This window comes from Leuresthes tenuis, unplaced genomic scaffold (assembly GCF_036924035.1).
Source record: "Leuresthes tenuis unplaced genomic scaffold, fLeuTen1.0.hap1 SCAF_11, whole genome shotgun sequence".
Classification (NCBI taxonomy): Eukaryota; Metazoa; Chordata; class Actinopteri; order Atheriniformes; family Atherinopsidae; genus Leuresthes; species Leuresthes tenuis.
The window spans coordinates 6,317,727-6,345,328 of record NW_027325365.1 but is presented as its reverse complement, the minus strand read 5'-3'; the positions used below and the strand labels follow the sequence as shown (position 1 = coordinate 6,345,328).

Sequence of the window (27,602 nt, the reverse complement as noted above, 5' to 3'; positions counted from 1 at the left end):
TGCTCTGCGATGACGTTGCACGGAGCGACGCATGCGTTGACCAAAGTAAAAATGGCAGACTTGTCGGGGAACGAGCTGTCAGAAGAGAAAGAAGCTGAAATTGAGCTAAGGAAAAGACCGAAAAGACCATGGGAGGATTTGCACAGGTCGGGCAAGATCGGGATAACTCCGGAGCTGCCAGAGACGCTCGGATTTTACGACATAAGCGCTGTCAGGAGGGAGCAGCGGGAGCTTTCAGCAGGTAACCGCCAGGTCTCCCCAACTGACGTTAACCCACAGCTGCAACCGTTAAATGTCTTTGAGGTTTTAATCTTTTTTTTTAAGCTTTGCATTTGCATTTTCGCTCCAGTGACTTAACGAATGCAACGTTTTATCGATATAAGTAGTGCTCAGTTTAAATTAGCTGCAAAACCCTGACGAGTTAACGTTTGTGTAGTGTAACAGCTGTGCCGCGAGCTTGTTTACAGTCAGTGCTAGCTTCGTTAATTAGCTAATAATGAACCGGCCGTTGCTTTTTACCGAAAACACACAGTTGAGCAATTTTACGTAGCAAATAACTGATCATATCTTGTATCGATGCAATAATGTTTAACAATATTTCACACTGCTTAATACTAGCTTCTGTGTGTGCTCAAAGTTTGTCAGTACCATAAGTAACCATAGTGGTTTCACAGCAGTGTGTTCGCGTATTATCCTGTCCAGGTGTTAATCTCATCCCGACACTGTCCTTCAGATTCTGTCTGTTTTTTAAAATTAATTTCTTAAATCCAAAAGAGTAGCCTCACACAGTATTCAGAATGGATTACAATTCAGAAAAAGACTCCACAGGTGAATGGGGCAGAATTTTTATACATTGCACCGTATTTCACTGGATATCACAATGAACTGACCCTGAATGTAAGGTATCTTACGTTACAAAGGGGATTTAGAATAGCCTATAGATGTTTTGTAAAATTACTTTTTTTTGGAAGCCTTTTTCCACAAGAAGACATTTTAACCACTAGATATAACAATAATACCTCTTTAATTAAAACATATTTTGCCTGCTTCCTGAAATTTTAAGTTTTGATGTAGAAATCGACCCATGTTGAGGTGAATATTCACTGGTACTACAGTGGGATATGATAACACATCGGTAAAGTGGTTAAAAAGTACCAGAATTAAAGTATGTAGCATTTTAGGCTGCACACACTCCCTTGGAACCCTGTTTGACTTGTACAGTCTTTATCTTGTAATGGGCACATCAGATATCGGGCAAACACGGTTGAATAAATACACGACGGTATAAAGTACGACTAGTAAAGCTGCCGCGGTTTAGAGAACATGCCGATTAGAACAAGAAAGACATTTTATAGTTGAAGTACACATACATGGCCCTGTACTGGACTCCATTCAGTGGGATTATTAACTGCCTTTGCAGTTCAGGTGTGCTTCTATCCTAGAATTCAACCCAATATAAACCCAACATGTTTCAGTTCTGTATGCGATACAGACAACGACACCAAAACTGTTGCAAGTTGAGAGAATGTTTTAATGTAGATCACAGGATGAACAGCAGTACAATAAACTCATCTCTGTCCTCGGTATATGAGCCATGACATGTTCTAATTGGCTGAAGTGTTAAAAAATCACTAAATACGTGGACACTTAGAGGAGACGGTTTCTGTTTGCTCTGCATAGTTTAAGTCTTAAGTCTTAAGTTTAGTTAATAAGAGATATTCTCGAATTGTTTATTAAGAGTTTCCTTTTTTTTGGCTTTTACCAATGCACATAAAGGGCTGAAATACTAAGATTATTCAGAAAAGCAACTGCAACCATTTAAGTAATTGAAACAATTATTTTACATTCTAATTGTCAGATTTGTTGTTAATGAAAATATTTAGCCGCAACCATAGCTTAATTTACTCAGCTACAGCGAGTTGGTGAAGTTTCACAACAGACCCTGCTTTTCTTAAGGATAATCGCATAAACCTCCTGAAACTAAATATCACAAATAAATTGAATAAGCACGTTCAGCTTGAATTCAGAAAAGTCTTCATAACTCTTGAGAACGTTCCTCCTCTTTCACTTCATTGTAACACTCATAATATTGGAGTCTCATTGTGTTGACAGCTACAATCGCTGCAGATAATGGCTTTGTAGTAACACTGTCGCTGTTGTTCCAGATCCATCGCTGACGCGCTTCATTTGCGCAGAACTCACCAGAGGTTACTTCCTGGAACACAATGAGGCAAAGTACACCGAGCGCAGGGAGAGAGTTTACACATGCATGCGTATTCCCAAGGAGCTGGAGAAGGTAACGTACAGTGAAGGCTGCAAACTCTTGCCCTCTGTTCTCTTCAGCTATCTCCATCTGGTTGCTGTTTTTTTTCCCAGCAGAAAACAGAAGGCACATTATCATTTTACAGACTGTTAACCTGGAGCTGCTACAAACTGCATCACTCCTAAAGCTTACAGAGTCACTGAATGTCCTGCACTATTCCTCAGTACACCATTTGCTTGGGAAATGTATAAACCCCACACTTTTCTTTTGACTCTTTAGTCATTTTGGAAGTAAACACACTAAACATATGTGAGATATAATTGTACAAGCTATCACTCAGATCATTGTAAATATAGTGTGACCTGGTAGGATTGAGTCTGTAACACTTTTAGTGATTTAGGCATCGTTTAAACATTGTTTTGACTGAATAATACATAATATTTGGTAATGGTAGTGGAAAGATGAATTAATAATGAAAATACACCAATAATCTTATTTTAGCCATGATCCTCACTGTTCTTTGTATATATTTTTGTTCTTCTTCTTGTTAGCCACCTGGTGGCACTATTGAAACATAAAACTTAAGGTCATCTTGAGTACATCAGCTGTTTTTTTTTTTCTTCAGTAATCTCATGTTTTAATTTGACTATATCTAATATTTTAGTTTTTATACATTACATAAATCACAGTTTTTTCCAATAAGTTTTTCAATATAGTTTCATATAGTTCTCATGAGACCATCCTCTACATTTGCATGCATAAAGGCCTTAATTCACAGTTTTCAGAGTCGAGGGGGCCGGCTGTGAGCAGCAGTACGTTCTAACAAGCCCAGAGCAACATGAACCTGGCTGAATTTTATTTTCCTTGGGTAAATCAGGGGAATGTGTGTAAATATAAAAGGCCTCTATGACTGCACTATTTTAAACAGTCGCCAACTTCAGGGTTCCTGACAAGGCCTCATCATAAGAAACTCAGAAATCCACCAATGAGGGGAAAACCCTCCCACCAGATTTCACCAATACTCTGTGCCTTCGCATTTATCTTCTTGGAGGAAAAATTCAGATGATATCAGACAGCATAAATGCATTTCTTCCATAAGCCAAAATAAAATGACAAAGTAATGGCTCGTCATGCATGGGCAACTGTGAAGGTATGTGTCTGCTGTATGAGTGGCTTTAGGTCTTATCTTTCTTTTATCTTGCATCACATTAGATTGTTGATTTTCAGTGTGCTTTTCCCTACCTGGAAAAGTGAAAAAAGATGTGGAAGTAATTTTTTTCAGCTCAAATTCACAAGGAGCCTCGTACTTTGGCTTTTTTAGAGGTGTTTGTCTCTGCTTAGCAAACTGACAATTGTTTGACTGTGGGGTGTTGTTGTGTGACTGTTTCAGCTGATGATCTTCGGTTTCTTCCTCTGTGCGGACGCCTTCCTTTATGTGTTCACTCTACTGCCCCTGAGGGTCCTGCTGGCCCTGCTCCGCCTCCTCACTCTGCCATGCTGTGGCTTCAGGTCAGAGCTTAAACACACACTCTCATAATGTCTTCTCTGTATAGCATTAGCTTGACAGTTGGATGGAATTGCAGCTGTATTCAGGCTGAATAAAGACTTAATAACCAAACTCACATCCCCTTGACCATATTGGGTTCCAGTCTAAACTTATTATGTGACAAAAGTTTTGCAAAGTGCTGTATATACATACACAAATATGTGATTGATATGAACTCCATTGTTTTGTTCTTCGTTTATTGAGCATGACTTTTGCTCTCCTTCCTTACATATTTTTTTTAAAATATTAAGACGTAGTTTCGAGGCTAACCTTGGTTATTTTATTTCCTTTATTTAACCAGCTAAAGCTTATTTTTTGAAAACACTGAACTCACTCGTGTGTGTGTCAGAGGGTGTGTGTGTGTGTGTGTGTGTGTGTGCGTGTGCATGCGTGCGAAAAGATCTTGACAAACTGTCTCTACTTCCTCTCTTCCAGCATGCTCACTTGATTTTAATAGAGAAGAGAAATTATAACATATAACATTATTCGGACTTTCAACACTCCTATCAAGTGATATGAGCTTGTTGTTTGGATGCTTTCTGTATTGCACCATAACTGTTTTACAGTATACAAGATAATATGTCCTTTAGTCATGCTGTAAAAAGTGTCTCTTTATTGATTCTTGTATATAACTGTAAGGTTTGGTTTACTGGAGTTTGACCTCTTAATTTAATACATACAAACTTGTGACACATTTAAAAGTTAAAAACGTTTTACACGCATATTGGGGAATTCTAGATTTGAATTTTTTGGACATGTTTCCAGGTCTTCGTCCTAAAAACAAACAAAAAATAGCAGTTAGTAATATTAGTCCATTTTAAAAGTTCTGAAATGATCCAGCAAATTTACAAATACGTGTATTATGTACCCTGATGACCCCCCAGCGGGTGCTCCGTCCTCTACCGCCCGCCTCACCCTCTGCCTGACTCTCCCCTTACCTTCCTCCCCCTGCAGGGCGCGCACGTGCCCCTACTGCAGAAGAAGCAGGTACGCTCCCACAAGCCCACTGAGGCTTCGTAAACATGATCACTGTCCTGAAGTGGCCCCCCACATCAATTCACCAGTCTCCATTCATCTCCATTTTGTCTGTGAATATGCAGCTTGGCACAACACATCACTTTCCAGTCTTCAAAACCGCCATGTTGGACCCACATAAGTTCAGTTTTTCAAAACAATTCCAGGGAATATTTGCTGGGCTTGCTCGCTCATTCACATCATGTGGTGTCTGTCAGTGATACAGCTGCAAAGCAGTCTTATTGTACAGCTCTTTGGAGCAGTCTGTGGGAGTTTATTAGAAAAAGAAAAAGAGGAAAGAAAAGCATCTTTATTCTCCTTTCCTGTTCATATCCCCAACTGCTCTACAGGAGCAAAGCACTTTTTTTTTCTACTCGCTTGTCACCTTCTCTAACCAGACCTTGAATCAGTGGTCGAGCTTTTTCTTCTTCTGGCTCTAAACTTGTTGTTTAAGCCTTCTAAAGTGTGAATTGGATGCAGAGACGGCTACTTGGAACGCAGCACACTGCCGACTGCTCTCAGACATAATATTGGTGTGTCATGGAGATGACTGCTTTGTGTGGACTTGACCAATCGACTGCAGCAGCTTTGGATCCAGCGAGCTTTGTGCTCAGAATGTGCTGTGTGAGGAGGTTTGTCTGTGTCAGCGCCTTGACCACCTGAATACTAAAACTGCTATATACCTGCACAGGCTTTGAAAAAGAAAACATGGTAAGACCTGAAATAAAGAAACTGTTCAAAGTTATTTATTGATTAGAAATCAAAATCTATTTATTTAATTTATTTTTCTTTGTGGTCATGTGAAGATATTTCTTTGAGTTCAGGTCATTATTTGCAGATTAAATTACAGTAAATAATAGCCGTAATATTAGTGTCCTATCTTCTTTTACTCTCAGTAAATGTCTCATTTTATTTCCTGGAAGATTGCAACACAGACCAAATAATTATTCTTGCTAAAGTACACTTATGTTCATCTTTTTAACATTGAGCACTGAACTTAAAGAAAAAATAAAATTGCACCAAGTCAGAGAAAACGATAATCAGAAGTGAATAATGCTCACTACATTTGAAGCCTATGGCGATACAATTTCACATGTGACCACTGAATGGAGCCATAGCTTCATGGAATCAAACCACAAAAATCTACTTTAGAAAAGAAATCTTTTTGCTATTTTAGCACAATTTTTTTCACGATCTTCTCATTTGTGATGTGAAGAGCTATAAGGGAAAACAGTATGGGTTATTGGCCTTTATGGAAGTTCAATATGAGGACAATCAATCTTTTATATGATAGCCCAGATGTTCATCCCAAGCCTTCCCTTCACCACTTTACACTCAGCTGTGCACTGATTCAAAAACAGTGAGATGCATGATTAAGTTGATTCACACATCATCTGTATTCAGGCCTTTATTCCTCCCACAGACTGCAGTCGTTGTGGAGAAAAGAGTAGACGGACTCACCTTTGCAGCCTCTTTTGGGGAATTTATTGACAGAGTCATGTACATGGCAGCATGCACGGAAATTCCCAATTACCTTAATTTGTTAGATCTTCTTACACCTCTTGATATCATTTGTGTGTATGTGGCCCAAATCCAATTTGTATCTGGCACCTGCTGTCTGAGAATGCTATTACATCTTCGTCATTGTCTAGACAGAGTTCATTCTGATCCTAAACAATGTGTGGTTCAAGCAGGGTCAAGGCCCTGCTCTCCCTACACAGTCTGCTCCTTTAGTGGTTCAGATCTGTTCTCACCCAGCCTCCCCAACACCACCCTTCTCATACATTTTTTTCTTTCATTTTTTAATTAATCATCTGCCACTCAAGTTAATGAAGGTAACGATCGCTGTTAGAGTAGTTAATAGTTGTCACGCTGTGTTTTGTGGTGAGACAGTCAAGTGTCATAGTTTGTAATGATTTAGTGGAAAGTTGCTGTTCAGTATTTATGGAATCATGTTAAACTTGTACAATTTTAAGCACAACAGTCGTAATTAAGAGCAGCTTTTTGTTGCAGCCAACGCCAAGACAGTTGGGCTCAGTCATGCTTCAGTAATAAAATCAGTAGGTTCAAGAAGCTAGCTGCTTTTTCTTTGTGAAAATCATAAAGTTAAAGTTTGGCTTTATTGTCAGCAAGCAGCCCTTGTGATGAGAGAAAAGTCATTTAGTGGTTAGGCATGCTTGCACACATATAGCCCCTCACATTTGACATGGAAAATATGCAGGAAGTGTTAGAATTAAGCTCTCTTCAGCTTTTCCCAGCTGCCCCTGTCATAGTTGGGAATAAGTAACCAGTCATATGGATTTGTCAGTCCTTTTCAACTTCCAGCCACAGCTATTAATAATGAAAGCTTACCGTATTTGACACCATTTATTAACCTTAAAAGATATATTTTCGGTTACTGTGTATTTTCTCCTTTTTTAAAAAAAAAAAAAGAAAAGACATTTCTGTACAAAATGTTAAACCCGTCTTTATAGCAAACATGTCCATAAAGCCCAGTCACACAGGAATACTTATTGATGCACTGTAGTCTGTTTGATGGATAATCTCTTACATGTAGTTTAAACTGAGAGACACATGGCAGAAACATACAGCAGCCATATTAAAGCTATAAATATTCTGAATGATATAAACATGATAAAAAGGAGATTCTATCTTTGACATTTCTTACAGTACTTTTTGTATAATTTCTATCTCATTTTGAACAGAAATGAATAATGTCCCCCTGTGTGTGTTGTCCTGCTGTGTCTGTCATGAGATGAAAATCAGAGCTTGAATAACTAGGGGTAAATAAGCGATGCTGGTCCGGTAGAAATCTCTCTGTTCCCTCTCGACTCGGCATATTTGGACTCCATGTCTGCCAGAGAAGCAAAGCCTTGGTGATGTCAAGCTTGGAAAATAAATGTGTGCATGTGATGATGCTGCAAATGCTTGTAAAAAGCTTCATATTCATTCCAAACAAGAAAATGTGTATTTGTCAGCACACATCACATCTTGGTGTAAGTCACATTTAACTGTTTACTCATGTGCATGTTAAGTAGTGGAAGATAACAGCATGGGATACTGCATTCAGAAACACACCATTGGACTGAACAGTTGCTTGAGTCTTCATATCAGTACAGATACTAAAGGCTGATCTGTGTGTGTATGTTTGTGTGTGTGATCAGCGGGTCACGGCTGCTGCAACCAGCACAGGTGTGTGATATGCTGAAGGGCCTGATCCTGGTGCTGTGCTTCTCCATGATGCATTACGTGGATTACTCCATGATGTATCATCTGATCAGAGGACAGTCTGTTATCAAACTCTATATCATCTACAACATGTTGGAGGTACCCCACACATCACACACTCATCTGTCAAACTTCTACTAAATCCCTTTATGTACCACTATGATACTTTTTCAGTCACTATTTCGATGTATCATGTAGACAGTATTCAGGAACTCGCAGCTGCTTCTTCTTCGTCTTTCAAAGATGTTCCGACTGCAGCAGACTAAATCCAAATTTTCAGTGAAGAGGATTTTCCAAGTTTTTAAATACAACCTACAGTATAATTTACCCTTTAATTTACACAACTGGATAAATCTTGACCCCAGCTTCCTTTGTTTAGTCTTCCCCTGCTGCCCCCCAGGGGTTCCAATGCCTTCCCTCACAATAAATTCAGCATTTCGTCTGATTCGTATGAACAGGTGGTGTATATGCCCAGGCGATTTCAAACTACACACAAATGCTACAGAAAGTAGAGATGCTGTGAGATTATGCATTTAGTGCATGTTACTTAATCTCAGACATCAGCTCCAGAGAAGCTTGTTAAACCAAAGTTATCCTTTGTTATGGATATGGCAGAAATTCTACAGTTCTAAAATATAGTTCACTGGACAAAGATTGAACAAAGATTACATTTTTGTCTTTCACCACATCTGATGTGTTTGTGGACAAATCTCGTAAGGTATATAATGGTATGTATTTGAAGGGGATATGTAATGGATAGTAATATATTTATCAGCTTTCATCTTAAAATGTGCAAGGAGCACTGTTTTTTTTTTTGTTTGTTTGTTTGTTTGTTTTTTAAAGATGACAAAACAGCATTTATTCCTAGAAACAAGATTTCTTTCTGATTATGTGAAAAGAAGATGAAAGGAGTCTGGGAATGTGATCTGCTTTTCAGATTAATTCAAAACTGGCATTATGTCACACCAGATGTACTTTTCCATCTTCTGAGAATCATAAATACCACAAGCAGACTGTAGTTCTCGCTGTATCTGTTGTTGGTATGATTGGATGAAGCTGTGAGGTACATTAATGTAAAAGTGACCTATGACTGAATGCCATTGTTTCGACACACAAAAGAAACCACTAATGTTTCATATGCCATGTCTGAAACTTCCTCTTTAAGGTTGCAGATCGCCTCTTCTCTTCCTTTGGTCAAGACATCCTGGATGCTCTTTACTGGACGGCCACCGAACCCAAAGAACGAAAAAGAGACAGTATAGGAGTCATCCCTCACTTTTTCATGGCCGTTTTTTATGTCTGTATCCTTCCTATTAAAACTCAGCATTAATGGTCTTAAGTTTAGACTAAGTTTTGGAAGTAAACTTCTTTTCTCTATTTTTGTTCTGGTTAAAATTAAATGTAATGAGTTAAGATATAAACAAAGTCTCAGTAACACACTGTTAAAATATCTGATGCCCACTGTAGGAAGTGTGGGGACCACGCTGCTACAGTTTGTATTATAGTTGCATGATTGCACAGTACAGTGTCAACATATTAGTGAGTGACTTCAGTCACTAAGCAGGCAGAGGACTCTGTTGGAAAATATCTAAAAAGAAAAACTGCTTATCATAATGACAGAATTAAGTATACTGCTGTAATCAGAGGAAATCTGTTTGTTAAGTGTCTCGAAGTAAGTTTTAATAGGGTGGTGTTCAGTGATGAAGCTGTTTTCCTCAGCATTTCTTCCTCAGTCCTTCATTCCATCCTCATCATGGTCCAAGCCTCCACTCTTAATGTTGCCTTCAATTCACACAACAAGTCTCTGCTTACCATCATGATGTCCAACAATGTCAGTTCACACACACACACACACAAACCCTTTGGTATGTGTGTGTAAAGCCCATTGTTTTAATGGAGAACACAAACCTGCTCACAAATAAAACGGTACTAAAAGTGTTTGCATGCAGATGTACCTCAGTATGCTGGTGATGAAACGTTGCTGCTGCTGCTGCAACATAATACCGTAGTGAGTCCTTTTGTCTTCTTCATAACAATTCTGATCACGTTTCTTAATTTTGCTCTTTTCTCAAATACAGTTTGTGGAGATCAAAGGAAGTGTGTTCAAGAAATTCGAGAAGAACAACTTATTCCAAATGTCAAACAGTGGTAAGATATTTGACGCCTCATCAAAATTCACAATTTTAAAGCACAAGTTGTTGAATTTCTTGTGTCATTTCTCATCTCTTTCATCAGTCTCAAAAATTACTCCACAAAATGACTTATCAAAGATTTTGAATCTTCTGTGAGGAATATGACTGGCAAGGTTGTTTTTCTGACAGAAAATGTTGTTCAAGTGTCCTTTTAAGTCTGATATATTCCCTGCATGTATTGTTATTGTAATTCTAAAACATTACTGGCAGATTTATGATATACATTTTAACACTAAACTAAACTGATCATCCTGTCACAGATGATTAACTGGGGGTCATTGCTTACAGCAAAAAGTTCAGTAGTAACATTTTTTGTTCCTGAGACGAGTACTCTAGTTAGTTAGCTGGATGTGTATTGGTATTTTAAAAAGAAATGAATCAAGCATGAAGATGTTTAAGCAAACAAAGGCTTAATTTGTTTTCTAAAGGTGCTCCGATCATTCAGGCACTGACCGTTATTAGCTGACATTTGTCCTAAATAAATGGTGCTGGCTAATTTTTATTATTTGAAATGACGAGTAGAGCAGCAAACAAACAAAGCTTATTAGAGGGCAATGTTGGTACTGAACTGAGGTTAAGTCGAGTCACTAGTTTTTATTTTGATCTAATGAGGCTACATATCCAGGTCAGATCACACACTCACAGACATGAGAGTAAATAATGGAAACAAATAGACCTTGAGCTCACCTGATCACGTCAGCACAACAAGCAGCAGGCAGATTGCAGTGAAGACAGCTTCAACCCATGAATCGTCTGTCAAGTAATGCTGCATTCAGTGTTATTGTGGATCAATTACTATTTGGTATTATATGCTCATTAAAGGCTTAGTTTGTTTTTATTGTATATTTTTGCTAGATCACTTGTGGCCTGTCAACAAATTCTTCATGGCCTGGTGGTTTGAGACTACACAACAACAAAATGAAACAACATAAACTGGGAAAAATACGCCCACAAGGAAAGGCTTTCATTTTATTGCCTCAGTATAATCAAATGAGTGGGGAAGACAATAAGCCTCAATCAGCTACCGTTCACTTACATCTTGGAACACTTCCCGTTTATGCTAATCGTTAGCCCTCATTAGCATGCTGTTATCTGCAAAGGGAATAGAATGCCAAACATTTACAGCTGCAGATAGCTGAGTGCATACCTTGTTGTAAGCATTATTGACTTGAATTTGAGTTTAATAAGTACAGGACAGGAAGTACAGATATGTAACCTTTTGCTTAATCAAATACCCGACATGCTGCAGTATTGTAGACCATTTGTAGGGGTCTCAGTGTTAATGCTGGGAGACTTACTTGAAGAGGATTGCAATCAGGAGCTGACTAACCATGGCGTGTACCAGGAGAAGGGTGGCATCCTGATTTGGATGCAACCTGTTTTTTATGATGTTGTAGATTGCAAAGAGAAGGACAACTGGTCATTAAATGACACCCAGGTGTTTTTCAACCTTTGTAGGAAAGATAGTTAAAGATGGGATTTTTATGTTGATAATGTGTTGGATAGACTGATTGGTTGGGGTGACCAGTAGCACTGTCTTAGAGAGGTTTAGTTCAAACTGGTTTTGGTTTATTGGTGTGGATGTGTAAGACAAATGAGCTGAAACTATAGGGTCATCTGGCAGGAATGATGGGGTCAGTTGGGTGCCATCTGGATAGTAGTGAAATGAGAAGCCACAAGAGTGCACAAGCAGGTCCAAGAGGGTGCTGTATATAGCAAATAGCCTTGGGGCACCCAACAGAGAGGTAATGGCATGTAGAAGTTTGTCCCACCATGACAGCTTGAAACAACTCCCAGTGTGCTACAATTCAAACCAGTGCCTGAAATGACCATCTCAGAAGTGCTGCTGCCATTATGGCCTCTTTTACAGACATAAAGATGTTTAATAAAACAGTTTACTTTTATTGTTTTCATGCATTTATTTGACATCAATTGGCAAAATACAGCTGAGAAATGTGAGTTATTTTAGCCTTAAATAAAAGCTGGCTAAAAAGGATACAAAAAAACAACATGAATGCAGCTGTTTTTTAACTGAAGCTCTTTTAATTACAACATACTCTCTGATTTCAGGTTTCTCAATAACTGGGATTTTATAATATCATATTTGTTTATTTCATCCCATAGATATCAAAGAACGGTTCACCAGCTATGTTCTCCTGCTCATTGTTTGTCTCAGGAATATGGAACAGTTCTCGTGGAATCCAGGTAATCATCTGTTTTCTCTCTACAGTTTAAAACACATTTTTTGAATTGCAGTAAACACTGGTTTGTTTAGCGTGGAGTATAGTAAAAATTGATATTATCAAAGTACCAGCGCTAAGGCCAGTGCATGCAATTGTAAAAACTTCAGCCAGATACGCTGAGTAGGTCCTTTCTTACTGTTCCAACTGACCCACAGCTGCACCTTGGGGAGTTTCCCCCTCTTGGAAATCATAGATTTCTGTATGACATCTATCTGAAAGCTGTCAGCTCCAACTGCCAGAGTCAAACAGAAACGCACAGTCAATGACAGACGTGGCCTGTCAGCTCAAATCCTAACACTGATGTATACCAGCAGAGCTTAAGCCCCCTTTTACTTAATATGTACACAAACCACAGTTACCACCATGCTTGAGTGCTGGAGTTTGCTCTTCTTTATTTCTGTTTCTAGAATTGAAAAAAGCAACTGCTTAAATTACTAAACATCTTTCATTTAATCCATTTCAGCTGTTGTTTTTCCCTTTTTTATTATGTATTGTTCGATGGACAGTCGTACGCTATTTTATGACATTTGATAATATCTTTCCTAATAATTGATACTGGAGCAGTATAATTTCCCTTTGAGATTAATGAAGTAGTATTCATTTCTGGTGAATTGAATATACAGCCTGATTAAACCATAATGACCAGATTATTTGATACTGAAGAGTGATGTTTAGTTGCAGCAATCCAGTGTGAAGCTTACTCATGTGGTGTGCAGAAAGTCCAGCAAATCCACTCAAGCTTTACCTAACTTGTGCATCCTCTCAGTAATCTACCTAAAAAGTTATTAAACTATCTTTTTTCCCTCAGAGCACCTGTGGGTGTTGTTACCTGACGTCTTCATGGTCGTCACATCTGAAGTTGCAGTTGACGTCATTAAACACGCCTTCATTACAAAATTCAACGACATCCCTGCAGATGTAAGTTTCAAACCTGCTGCTCCTTAATTGATCATCCACCACTGCTTTTTCTACAGAACACATGTATAGTAGGATACTGTATGTCTGTCTTTCAGGTGTACAGTGACTACAGAGCCAGTCTGGCCTTTGATCTTGTCAGCAGTCGACAGAAGAATGTAAGCAGTCTTTTAAATCGCCAACATTAAACTTAAACAGCACTGAGCCCACACAGCTTATAGATTCAGTTTTGTTAATTGCAGTCATTTATATTTGTCACTGTGTAGGCTTACACCGACTACAGTGACTCAGTGGCCCGAAGGATGGGCTTCATTCCTCTGCCGTTAGCTGTTCTGGTAAGAGAGCAGTTTGTTGCTCTACAGTTAAGAACTTCAGAAGTTTTAAAATGAGTCTAATGCCACAAGCTGAAAAAAGATGTTTATTTCGCTATTACTCAATTTAGATGTGTCCCCGTCATGTCTATAAAGAGAAAAAGTAAAATAGTTGTTTCTTTTTAATTTGACAGCTGATCCGAGTGGTGATGAGCTCTGTGAAAGTGCAGGGAGCACTGTCATGCACGTGTGTGTTCCTCTTTTATCTCGGGTAAGCGTTTAGCTTTGTGTTAATAGTATTTTAGTGTGAATTTTTTGTTGCAGATGCGTCGCGACATCCAACCCGAGTGAGCTCTTCACCCTCACCTTACTGTGCTTATTGTACTGAAATTACATTTTCATAACACTGATATTTTAACCTCACTGTGGAAAGTAAGGTTGAGATTATCAGCTGAAACAGACTTTTATTGTACGTAATCATATAGTCTAGTGATGAGATGTGTTCCCTTTCCTTGTTTAACTTACAGGTCAGAATTTTGAATATTTCATTCTATTTAATATTTTAATAAAAACTCATTTATTTTGACTTTTTTGATTAGGATAAAGTCATGCTGTCTTAATGCCTTGAAAGCACACTAACACATGAATCCACTGTCTTCACACGCATTCAGATTCAGATGCACACAGTTACATAAGCATTAACACTGTGTCCTCCCATTCTCCCTGCGATATGCTGCGGATAGCTTCATTCAGTCTATTTTGCTGGATCCCACTTGTCTCGTACCTTTGGAGAATTCCCCTCGAGGTGAAGAACACAGTGTTGTCATCTCTAGTGCCATTTCTTGCCTTCCCTATCCCCTGATTTAAAAATAGGTCTGGCTTGAACATACCGCTGTGGCTCGGCAAAGATTCAGCTGATACGGTCTCAGTTCCAAACACCCTGTCACAGCAAGTGGTGGTCCACAGACTCAAATGTATCGTCTCCACTCATCAGGGTGTCAGTCGGGACATTACAGAAATGTCCACAAACACGGAAGGATGCTGCACATCCTGGTGTGAGTTAAGTCAGTGGTAACTGAGAGCAGGTGATACATGGGATTCATTAGAGCTGTAGCCCCTGCTTAAGAGAGCACTGTTATAACTTTGACTAGTCAGAGCTTTTATGGCAGGCTGATGGGTCTAGATAATCATTCTAATTAAGCTGCTGTATTAAAAAACAAAAAGATCAAACCCTAACCTGGATTGCAGGCAGGAAATTAAACATTTTATTTGACTGCAAGAAACAATATGAAATGTTGTTTCAAATCAGTGATTTATTTTTATTTTTTTTCACGTTGTGTATTACAGTCGTAGTGATATTTTTAGTTAATCGGATTACCAAATTCTGTTTTACATTGGAGCTGCAAAATATTTTTTAAAGAAAGGGGGGAAAAAAAGTTTCAGTGGTACATTTTCAACTCAAACTTTAAAAAGAATTTCCTTCACTACTCCTCCCTCCCTCTGTAGGTTGGTAACTCTGAAAGTGTTGAACAGTATTGTGCTGCTGGGGAAGTCATGTGTTTATGTCAAGAGAGCCAACATGGAAGACAAACTGTTTGAGAAGCCTTCGACTGCTCCATCCTCCTCTGTAAAGAGCCCCAGCAAAGCTGACCTTGCCAGATGTACTACACCTTCAGGTAAACCACACACAACCACACCTGAGTAGAAAAAAACATTCATGTTGCAGTAACTAATAATCTTACATTTGTTATAAATGCATGCATTCTTGAAGTCTGTGTTTGCAACCAGGTTACAGTTCCAGTCAGTCAAATGAGAGTAACATAAGTGTCTGTATGTATTTGTTTATTTGCCCATTACTAATTTTAGTGCCTGTAATGTTGCCCAATGAAAGCATTGAGTAATTCAAATGATTCTTAAAATCCTTTGTCTATTAATCTAATGCATTTCGGACCAGGTTTAGGTTGAACTTCACTTACTGTTCATGCATCAGACTAGGCTGGTTAAAAACTGAACATTCCCAGTAGAACCAAAGCAATACAGAGTAATCCCTTTTCTGCTGCAGTACTGATTTCATTGATAAGAATCAATTTAACTTTAAATGCAGAGTATATCACCAACGACCTCCGTCCATAACACCATATAATCACATAATCAGAACAGATTTGTTGGTGGAAAACACTGGTTGACCTTATTTTAAGGGGAAGTGTTTCCAATCAGTGGATGTAATTATACAATCATCTGTTTGATTGCCCCATTTCACTTTCACAAATTAGATTGTCTGCTTCTATCAGGGCTTAAACTGCCAGGTCCTTGAATATTACAGTTTAGTTTAAGGACTGTGTATACAACTATCTGGTTTTGTAAATAGATTATGGTATTTCTCATCTTTATTGTAGTCAAAGTTATTTTTGCCACACTCTAATTTATTAGATGCTACTGTAAAAGTTGAAATGTTGAAACCTGTAGGAAATTCATCATAAAATATTTAATCCAAATTAGTTTTACTTTGATCCCTCATTATGGAACAGTGCCAAAGCTAAAAGTACTTTTTAAGCACTTTTTCATTTTAAAAGCTTTATGCATCCGTCTCTTCAGTCATGGGGGCAAATTCTGCTAATTGTCAGTTTTCTGCCTGCAGTTCTCTCTTGACTTGCAGCATCAAGTAAACACATATATACGACACACAGAATTTTTGTGTTCGGCAATCTGATCAAACACTTCTTCCAGCAATGATATTTGCACATTAACCTCCTCATTAACATTCATGTCTTGACAAGTTGTGACACAGGGCCTGTACCTACAGCAAGACACAGTGACTTTAAAATGATAAACATAGAAACTCGTACCAATGTTTGTTTCCGAGCTGCAGCTTTATGACTTAAGACCACCTGTCCAAGCATATAGAGTATAATGACAACTACTTTGAGGTTGTGGGAAATTCTCCCTCGGCTTCCCACATATTTAGTTGCTGGGATTTGAACTATCAACCGTAAATGCCATACTCACTGCTGTTACTGAATTATCTTGGTGTTTCCTCACACAACTGCTGCCTCACTTGGTTCACTGCACAAATCTGGATTCATGTAACACTAAGATCTGCCATCTGTCCACATGTTTTCATCCAGCAGGCAAAGATGGATAATAAGCCATGTGGTGGTTAACTTTTATTAAAGCTCAGGTTACTCCAGAAGAAGAGTAAAATTCCACAGTCACACCATATGAGACTCAAATAACAGCGAAATGTCTTCAGGTGATCAATCAGTTGTTTGACCACTCAACTTCTGACAAACAAGACATTTAATAGCATAATTTAGGACTGTAGAAAATTTACCCTACATGTTTTGTAAAATAAGCAATATATCAAGATAATAATGTGCAAATTATTCAAGAAAAAAAAACAAAACTTAATAAACTTGTTAGCTGCACGATAAAACAGTTTGTTATCGCGTAAGTAATAGTAAGAAACCCAGAGAGGATCACATTTTACTTGTTCCTGAACTGACATTGTCATTGACATCACTGTTCACACAGAGTGACAAACAGCTTCTCATTCAGAGAACAAGGAGGTGAGCTGGTGTGTAACAGTACCGAACGTTGCTACACTCACAGGTGACCAACCCGTCGTCTGCACTCTATTCATGTTACCAATTAGTTTTACTCAGCGGTACTAAGAAATTACATGGCACCGAGTGAAAAAGACTGAGTGGAGTTGAATCATAACATGCAGTGAAAAAGGTGAAAAGGAGAACTGGGCATGCTGATGTTTTGGGGAAGGTGCATTTAGAGACAGCCCTCATAAAGGTGAGAGTTATAGCATGATGGTCTTAGACTGTTTATAAGTAGGACACGCTGCAAAGTCACTGATAAGGTGGGAAATTCACGGAGCAGCAGCCTTTAGCTGCTCTAACAGCTGTAAACATGGCTGTTGTTGACTGTCAGGTGGGAAATAAAATGATTTTTATAGATGATTGAGGTGGAACTGGAGCTTGTATTTTCTATTTGTGTTTGTTGCATTTTAATTGCGTTACTCAAACACACATGCAGAATCGTGTACATGCACACGATATGCTGGTGGACTGCAGTTCTTCCCTGTGAAGTATGTGTTGAGCTCTGTCTACAATAAGAATCGAAGGTTTGTAGCAGTCTGCCAGCCCGTGACGAGGCAGTGGTCTCTGTAGATGATTATCTCAATATCTAATGCTGCTTTACTAAATTCTCTCTGATATGATGAATTATTCTGTTTGGTTTATTTTTCTATTGAGACTCTTCTCTGTGCCCTCAGAGTGAGAACGCTTTTGCAATGTTTTAACATAATGCAGTGGTTTATAATGAGATCTGTGCTGCCACATGATTTATGTCAGTCTCTTTTTCTGGATGATTTTTCTATTACACCATTCACCCAGGGTATTTTATGTTGAAGCCATTGTTTGACTTTTGAGGAAGACTGCAGCCACTCCACAAATCGGCTAGTTTAACTACATTTCTAGTTAGGAGGGACTTTGCAGACTTAGAAGTTTAAAAAAAGAAAAAAGCACCTCTGATGCTCACTAATAAGCATGTTGCCTGGCAACAGGAACCCTGTACAAACTCTTCAGGCAAGCTGTGTCCACCACTTCTGGTCTTTGTGCTAATTACTGCTGGTCTGTAGCTCCACAGACACGGCAAAGCTTGCTGTGACAGGAAAGTGGAAACAGGAAAAACAGCCTGTTCACACTGCTGCCTTCTGGGAGGCGATACAGGTCCATTAGGACCCACACCTCCAGAGTCATAAACAGTTTTTACCCAAATACCATGAAAGCACTAAACACTTAGTTCTCAGTGTGTTTTTAAAAAAGCAAAGGGGCCACGTGGTACCCGCTAAGCTTTATTGCATTTTCAAACTCTGCTGCTGTTTTTAGGTTGCTTTTTTTTTACCATAAGGAGCTGCATCTGATTGTTGTTCTACATCTGTGCAATGACCATAAAAGTTCCTAATCTTATTCTAGAATGAATTTATTTCCCATCATATCACCATGTTACTGCAACATTCATTTTCTCTTTAGAAAGTACCCCTAGTTGTAAAATGTCACAGCAACAAGTACTTTGGCCAACTCGACACAGATAGAGGACTGAGGCTGCTGCCACGTGGACGTTGTTGAAGTCTCTGCCAAAATTAGAAAATGGACGGAGCAACATAAAATGTATTCATCTGCAAGTTTTGTCCCTGTGTACTTCACAGGTGAATCCAAATTGGAGCCGATTCCTGTCAAATCGTGCAGCCAACCACCCTCCTTTTCCTCCTCTGTGACCTCTCAGCCAGCCCCCAGGACTGATTTGTTTCCTCCCCCACTCACTGATGACTCCCCTTCTGCACCAGCTAACCGTCCTTCTACTCCACCTCCTGAACCTGACCTCGAACCACCTGCACCGTCACTCTCAAAGGAAGAGGACGAGGAGGCCTGTGAAACCTCGGAGCACAGAACTCCCAAAAAAGACCTGCTGGAGATCGACCGTTTCACAATCTGTGGTAACAGAATCGACTGACCAGTGACCGCCGCTGATGTAGCACGTAACCACTCAGGAAAGACGGAGAGCGAAAGCTCCCCAGGCAGGGCCTCCGACCCGACAGCAGCAGAAAGCTGAGTATTTATTAAAGTCAGTGGTAAGCCAGTAAGTTATTGTGCCCAACGACACACGGTGTCACACGATCCTGCTGTGGTTGACATCTGAAGTTGGAACGTTTGACAGAGAAAAGTTCAGGTGGCTGATAAACAGCGAGACTCAGAAAGTGTGAGTGTGGCAGCCAAATCTTTGGGATGAGTGTGTGTGTGAAAGTTCAGTATTAAGTGTAAGAGTTCTCTTGTGTGTACGTGTGAGAGAGTGTGACAGCGCACAAGCGCATCCTGTTTGAGCAGCATTGGGAGAGAAGTTTCACACAGGAGCCAGAAAAACAAACTGACTTTAAACGTAACACCAAAATAGTGTTTCATTTTCCTCAAATAAAAAGTTTATTTTAAATAATTGATCATTATCAGCATATCAGTTTGCTAGACCAAGTAATCAGCTTAAACACTGAAGTTATTTAGAACAACTGAGTGGTTCAAACCTGAGGGTGGGACATTAACAGCGAGAAAACACATGTCCCCACATTTAAACGCTGTAAATTTAAAGAAAAATTGTAATCTAAAGTATTAAATCTAAAGTACATCGATAAACACATAAAAAACAAACAAAAAAAAAAAGATTTTTTTTTTTTTTTGGGGGGGGGGTAATCAGGTATTGGGTTATTTTTAGGGTTCAAAACAGGTCTGTACGACTGATAATATCAGTCACTGTCACAGTGACTGTATCAGTCAACAGTTCAGTTGTGGTGACGACAGCCTATACCTCAGTGGAGCTGGTGTGAACTTTGAAGTGAAGGGTAAAAATACTTTTGACTGAAAGCCTTAAGAAGAACTTTTTGTTTACACAGCTAATAGATGAAGTTATTTGCAGCCTGCATTGCACCATCAGCACCGTTCTGACCTTTCATCAACAGACCGAGTCCCACAGACACTTAATCAGCTGCCTGCACAGCCAGACGTGGAGCAGAGGCTCATTTACATACGTGGAGAAAGGAACAGATTGTCTGCATATTATCTAAATTTCCTTCTGGCTTTCAGCAGGTTTTTTTAAAATCACTTTTTATAAAAATATATTAAGCGACAGATCGTAATCTGACACTGATTATTTTTTATCTGTACAAAGCAGATGATTGTTGGAACAGGGTTATCAAAGACTGAGACACTTCCTCTGAGATATAATTGTCATTTTGTTAGAAGAATGACATCAGATATCTCATTACTTTCAAATGTTTGCACTGATGCACCGTAATATCTGAGTACGGTCATGGTTCACACTTATCTTGACCAGTGCACTCATGTTTACATCTTAGGACAATAGAAGCAATATTTTAACAACAAAATGCCTTGTTTGCATGTGTGCTTTTAGACTTCTTCTGTTGACTGACCTTAAGAAGTTTTCTGGAACAAAATATTCTTTTTTTGAGGTGATAAGTTATAATATGTGAAGAGCATTTATGTCATCAAGCTTTCACAATGATACAATTATTCCACACTTTATGATAGATTTATGATTGAAAGCCATGTTTTTTGTTTTTTTTTGCTATCAACATTTAATCAGTGTTGTTAATGTCATATACATAACTCAACATTCAGTTAATGGTCACATATTAAATGGCATTTTCTGGTTCCTGGAATCTTTACAAAAGTCATTTGTAGAGTTATACGACTACATTACTCAAACTGCATTTCTGAAGAATGGTCCGCTCATAAAACTGAAATAACTTCTGTGGTGTTCAGTTTATGCATCAGTCAATTTATTTGGGACCCCAAAAAAGGTACTTTACACAGTAATGTATTTATTCTTGCTTAGAAAAAATGTTTTATCTAATACAGAAGGATGATGTATGTAGTGTTTACACATATGTAACCTTCTATTTGATTCTGTTTTGAAGAGAGGTTCTTTATATTGTCCATTGCCATTGTAATAAGGAAGATGGTTCTATTTTTGGAGTTGAAAGTTGTGATAATATTTTTTTCCCATAAAAACAGACTCCTGAGTCTCTCCTGTGGTTCTGTCAGATTCCTCCTCTCCTCTGTCTCAGCTCAGACTGGTTGGGTTTGTCCTAGTTGAAGCAGCCGGACCAAAACTGGGCCCAGCTGAGCTCAACTGAGCTGATAGAGACGAGCTTTCTTATGTCCAGAACACTGCCTGCTTTGTTTCATCAGTTTGGTTCCTACCTTGGTATTGTTTTAAATTGTGCCTTTGGAATAATAAAAGTTTATTTCTTAGATGTGTTCAAATGTTTCATAGTAACTACCCGCAACAAATTTACTACGCACAACTCTGTAATTTTGTCAAACTCTGTCCTCTGTGTTTAGAAGGTGAATTACTTTATAAAAACATCTCCCACTTTGTCCCGTTGGGCAGTACTCAAACCTCCAACTTGTATGAAAATGTCACATATTCAGACGCGTTAGGAGCTTGTTTATTTTGCTTTTACAATTAATTAATCAGTAGGTGTCTTGTCCAAAGGATAATTTTTTTCATCACAGGTAGTATTTTACATTATTGTCATAAAAATGATCTAAATTTACATCCGTGTAAAACTCCATGTCCTCACGTGGATCTTAAAAATCAAGACTTGACATGTTAATAACTTCATATGTTAAATATGATGTACAGGCTGTTAGCACCCATGCTGTATCACCTGCTCATTGAAATGTGGTTGTCAGCGTAATACTCTATGGATCAAACTGAAGAAAATGACAGAATAGAGATGAAAGCTCTGGTGTGAAGAGCATGATCAGTATGATAACAGCTGAGGGAAATCGATGTGAATTTGAGATCAAAAGTAGAGAATCGTTCCTGTTTCATTTCAAATTATTTATAAAGATTATTCAAGCAGTTTAACATTGGGTTGGAATTTCAATGTAAAAAACTGAGTATTAAACCTCTTCCTGCTTGTGAAACATAAAAAAAAAGCCTGAATTCTTACAGACGAATGGAAAGCTTTTTTTTTTTTTTTTTCTTGTTTACACCACCACTGACCCATGCAGAGATGCACAATACCTGTTTGGGAGTGGAGGTCAGGCGGAATAAGTCTGCAGCAGACATTCTCAGAGGGATAAGCTCCTTATACAAATCAGAGCTGAGATGAGCTTCATCCTTGTCACAGCTACCGGTAAGTTCTCTAAAGAAAGGACGACAGGTGTAGTAGTGCTTGGACAGAGTTCAGCACAGCAGTTTTGGCATTATGGGAAATCTGGCACAGCTTCACTGAGGAAATTTCTTGTATTAGAGAGGTCAAACTCTATAATCCAGATACAGAAAATGATGACATTTTTACAACTACTCATACAATAATTTAATTCTTTAGCCATAGCTTCTCATATGTATCATGTGTCTGTACGACTGAAAGTGTGGTCTGCCCCTCAGCAGGTCTAATGATTGTGTGTCATGGATGAAGAAAGATGCTCACAATCAGCTATCAAAGGTTTCTAAACAGGAGCCCCCCTGTCTCTAGGAGGGAGCAAGGGCCCCATGTGCTCCTGAGAGAGGACAAGGATGTTATTGTGCTAAAACACATGAGCAGAGCCCACCTGATCGATGCTTCGCCAATCACATCGCAGGTATCTTCTGTCTGCCCTCAGAGTGGAATAGAAGTTGAAGCTGGGGAGAATAGAGTGGACAGCTTGGTCGGGACATAAAATGTATGAAAAACTTATTTAGATCAAATTGATCATGATGAAATATATAGACTATATCTGCCTTCAATATATGTTGTAGTTAAACTTATGTAGTAGCTATGAAAAAAAAGAGCTTAAATTATTTTAAGTACACATCAGCCAACAGAAATTCAAAATCTGGTTTCCCCTTTAATATCCTGTGCTCATGAAATTTAAGTAATATTTTTAAGTTTTCAATCGCCCCAGTTTTCTAGATTGATCAACTACTAGTTTAGTGGGTAGAATTTCACGGGAATTGTAAAAAAATAAAGGGAAACGCAATCATTTTCTCACAGGCCAAAGTATCAGATCTGAAAATATTTCCTTCTTACCCAGTAAAATACTTAGATGTGAGAATCTGGAACTGTCCTAACTTTTTGTTTTAAAAATGACAACAAACCGATTCCTTATCACTCAAACATAAATAATTTTATTATCCATCCACTACTACTGTAATAAGAATTCCCCCTTGCGGGATTAATATAGTACTTTGATTTGATATACAGGTGCTGTAAACTGTTAAGTCTACAACAGTATGGGTCAAAATCAAATTCTTCCCCTCTGAGACTTAAAACCAAATACTTAAGGATAACTTCCACGATGTCATCGGGGTTGTAATATTTGGCTCTGATCCTTACATATTACCTTAAATGGAAACAGTCAGATAATGAACTTCTATGTCTGTAAATGCAGAGTAAATAAAGGTGCTGCAGCGGTCCAACATCTACCGTTTATCCTCCTCTCCCAGCAGGAGGAGCGCTTCTCCCATGATCTGTCTCCCCTGTACATAAGCTTCGGTAGCGCGCACCCACGCGCGCTCCCGTGACTCAGCGCATCCTCGTGAGCACAGATGCTGGAGTGGAAGCGACAGGCGCGCTCCTCTCGGTGGGAGTGAACGCATCGAGGACAGGAGACGGGGGAAGATCACCCGGTTTGCGTCCGTCAGGGAGCCTCAGACCGCGGGGAAGGATGCTCACAACTAGTCGGTCCGCAGGCAGCAACTCTTAAAAAGCTGCGGACCTGTTTGCTGGAACACTTTTATATTTCCTCTCGACCCCTCCCCTCTTTATTTCCCATCTCCTTTGATAAGTAACACACCATTTCAGTTTCTGTTCGCTCTTGGAGCATCTAGATATCGCTTAACAACAGGTCTGAGTTTCGTTTGGACACGATGTGGAGAACCGGAACCCTGCTGCTGCTGCTGTCGCTGCTTTCGGCGTCCGGCGAACTCCAGCAAGAAACGGAGCCGCGGAGACTCCCACCCCCAGGAAAGTTGGATTTTGGCTATGTGCCTGCGGGAGTTTACGAGACACTGGCCCATTATGAACCGGGACCCATCGGGATTCTGTTCCACTTGGTGCACGCTTTTCTGCATGCGGTGCAACCCAACGCTTTCCCACACGGTAAGGCATTCTCGTCCGGTTTATCGGGAGAGCTTAACAGATAGACTGCATGAAACCCCCGTGGACTGGGGTAGCAGAAACGGAACATTTAATAGGATCCAGTGGTAAATAGTTACTTTTAATAGAATTAACCTGTGATGACATATTTTTACGAGTTGTAGTTGATCCCAGAATTATGAATTTGCCACTGAAATATGTGAGAGTTGAACGCTGTTTGGTTTGTGGAATATCTTGATCATCAGATCAGCTGTATCTTATTCAAATGTTGTTTTTCAAAGCCCAACGCTGTGCAAACAAGCGTTTTGATCAGTTTGTGGGTAATTGTTAGCGCCTGTTTGAGCGGATGCCTTCAGCATTTGCTTGGAGACGTGTCCACCTGCGGATTTGTTGCCCATTTGCGCGTCACGTTCATCCACGCCGTGCGCGTGTCGTTTTGCGCTCAGAGCAGTGCACTTGGAGGAGGTGACTATGCCTGCAGCGCACTTTGTGTCAGGATGATAACAGTTGAGGAACCTCTTGCTGACAACATCACGTGGCCATTGGTCGGTTTTCTACATGTTTAAACATGCATTATTAATTTTGTTGGACCTCACCCAGCGTGGCTCTACTTTAAGACCCAAATGCTTCGCATGTCCAGTGCGCGTGTTTAATTGGGTTGCAGACCCTCAAAAGGTTTGTCTGCTCTTTATGCGTCACTGTCTGTGTCCATACTCCATCGGAACATTTTGCAGATTAGTACCTCTGCGAGTCACCTTGTTAATTGATAATCCCATAAGTCCCTGCGCCATATGTTGTTGGCCTTTTAGTTTCCAGTTTGTTACCAGCCTGTAGGGCTCTTGGCGTAATTCCGTGGAGGAGACAGACCACTGTTCAATGAAATTCAATTCATTCATGGGTGCGCCCATTAAGTGATGCAGGGCGGAGGATGGGGGTCACGTGGCCGCCTGTTTGCTGATAAACAACAGTTAATCAGACAAATGCTCTTAACCCCCTGGAGGGTACGTTTATGTTTTGGGTCTCAGCAGATCCAGGAAGCAAAGGTCTTGTTCCTATTAACAGAAGCAACTCATGCTTCTGTTTAAATCCATTTAAATCCCAAAGTCTGCCTGGGCTGTTTTGATGAATAGAAGCTGGTTTGCTATCTTGTCATTTCATCAACAAGAAGTCTGTCTGTGTGATCTGTTGGAGCACTTAACTGGGAGTCAGATAAGAATCCATGGGACAAGTCAGGAAGAAGATCTGCCCATGTAGCTGTTTCCACTCCAGTGGTTTGTGACCGGAGGTGGTGCAGATGTCACAGTGGAGCTCCGTTTAGCATGGGTGGATGTGGATGTTTCTTCCCTTCATCCTGTGGTAAGCCAGCAGACAGTGAAAGAACAAATCCCTGAATTCTCCATCTGACAACCGAAAAAAGTCAAATCACGTTCTTCTCCTTGCCTGTGTTCAAATTGCAGCTCATTTAAAGGGACAGCTCGCCCAAAACTCCATTTTAAATGTCCTTTGTAGTCGAAACTAATTTCTGTCTTAAGCGGTGACAAAAGACCCCATGAGAAACAGTTACTGTTCTGTTAGATTATCACTATGGAAAAAAACTGACCTTCAGCCCAAGTTTGCTATGAAACCAACAGTAACATAATCATAACAAACGATAATACCATCGTATCATCGTTTCTGATCAATCCACAGACAGCTGTCTAATTATCTCACAATCTCTCAGCCCACAAAGAGTGATCAAACACTTGGTTTAGATGTTTACATCATCGGCTCTGAACCACAGTAATGAATAATTATGACACCAAACCATCTATGAAGTTATAGATGACAACATCGTGGACTCACTACACTAAGTTTACAGTTTCAGTCTGAATTCCACTCTAACAGACATTTTTAAGGGGAAGGAGTTACATTTCCCCCAAACAGATCACTGTAGAATAGTTTCCGCATGAGTTTAACTTAATAATAAGTCACTGCAGATATGAAAACATAAATGTTTGTAAAAGGTAAGTGGAGCAAAGTAAAAAAAATCTTCCATCTTATTTCTCCATCTGTCATTCAGGAGCCATCCCTTGGAGGCAACAGCATTAGTCCCACTCATGGTGATTGGTTAATCGTCAGTGCTCCCGCAGCGCTCATTGGACCAAATTAATTTAAACCAAGAGACCTTTTTTCATATAACAAGGCCAGAAGAATCTGACTAATCAGTGGAACAGACAGATTTGAATGTCTGGATGCAGGGAAATTTCACGCTGCACCCAGATTACATTATTATTTTATGGTTGTCATTTACGGCAGGACAGAGTTTGAATCGGGTCATTCTGAACTAAAGCATGATTTGAACCTCAACCTCGGTTTGTGTGTAATTGTCCTACACATGCTTTACAATGACAGCATGACGTTTACATTGTTGAAGCATCTTTGTAAGCTCATAAATGTTTGCTTCAGTGAACTGACATGTTCATCAAACTCTCTGTGAGCTCGTAGGAGGTGTTATTAACAAAGAAAAAACAAAAGTCTATCATGACACCCACAGAAAGCAAATGAACAGTGACATAAATTCCGTTATATTTCTCTGTCGGCCTTTTGCTGCACGATGGAAGCCTGGCTCTCCCGACACCCACCCACACGCTCACCAACATATAACTGCTACATGCCAGTACACCTTGTGAGCAGGCAGATGTACACCATCAGAGGCTCATTCTCTAACAACAAATATGTAACATTCCTGGTTTCCTGCTTTCTGTCTTTGAACACGACATGGCATTACCAGGATGGGCTGTGGTTTTGAGTGATACTCGACACCTTGTGCAGAAAAAGAAGGAGACTCATTGCAGGGAAACAGATTCAGAGCTTCATAAAGGTGGAAATAAGATTTATAAATGAATGTGACAAAATACGTTTCACCCCAAAGACACAAAGCCAACTCAAGCGCAATGTTATGTATTTTCTTTTTAGGTTTTATTTTATTTGGGTGAGAGTTGAGTTAAAGTAAACCGACTCCAGTTTATGGCAGATAAACTGTAACTCGACAGCAACTTTAAAGACGTACTGATCCCTGTATGTCATGTTTTAACAACATACTGGCTGAGACAATCACAGCTACATAAAAATCATTGTTAATAAATGTCAAGACTGCAGACTCAGATGCTCCCTCGCACTGGTTGTCATGTATTTTTAGTCACTTCAGCCCCTTAAAGGCTTTACTTTAATACGTTTGTGCA

At 39.4% G+C, this 27,602-nt stretch overlaps 2 protein-coding genes across 3 annotated transcripts in view; both read left to right on the top strand.

Moving 5' to 3' along the window:
- Positions 1 to 27: 27 nt before the first annotated feature.
- tapt1a (transmembrane anterior posterior transformation 1a) lies at positions 28 to 21,544 on the top strand. 2 transcript variants are annotated; one of them, XM_072395216.1, is made up of 15 exons: positions 28 to 241; positions 2,166 to 2,296; positions 3,654 to 3,772; positions 4,764 to 4,796; positions 7,988 to 8,150; positions 9,217 to 9,352; positions 9,785 to 9,882; positions 10,130 to 10,199; positions 12,368 to 12,448; positions 13,295 to 13,404; positions 13,500 to 13,559; positions 13,668 to 13,736; positions 13,907 to 13,983; positions 15,219 to 15,388; positions 18,931 to 21,544. In XM_072395216.1, exons 1-15 carry the CDS (start codon positions 52 to 54, stop codon positions 19,233 to 19,235), a joined length of 1,812 nt encoding a protein of 603 aa, XP_072251317.1. In that variant the 5' UTR covers positions 28 to 51; the 3' UTR covers positions 19,236 to 21,544. The 2 variants fall into 2 exon arrangements, with proteins under 2 accessions (XP_072251317.1, XP_072251318.1); XM_072395217.1 differs by lacking the exon at positions 4,764 to 4,796.
- Positions 21,545 to 23,830: 2,286 nt separating this feature from the next.
- prom1a (prominin 1a) overlaps positions 23,831 to 27,602 on the top strand; it is a 78,426-nt gene continuing 74,654 nt past the window's right edge. The window contains exon 1 of the mRNA XM_072395215.1: positions 23,831 to 24,384. Coding sequence (XP_072251316.1) covers positions 24,153 to 24,384 — 232 coding nt within the window. The 5' untranslated portion in view covers positions 23,831 to 24,152. The remainder of the gene's footprint in view (positions 24,385 to 27,602) is intronic.

Excerpts from the sequence above, each read along its gene's own strand:
- tapt1a (XM_072395216.1), top strand. The coding sequence starts at position 52 with ATGGCAGACTTGTCGGGGAACGAGCTGTCAGAAGAGAAAGAAGCTGAA. Across the intron at positions 9,353-9,784 it reads CATGGCCGTTTTTTATGTCT|TCCTTCATTCCATCCTCATC; the intron begins GTATCCTTCCTA and ends TTTCTTCCTCAG. Across the intron at positions 13,737-13,906 it reads CTCTGCCGTTAGCTGTTCTG|CTGATCCGAGTGGTGATGAG; the intron begins GTAAGAGAGCAG and ends TTAATTTGACAG.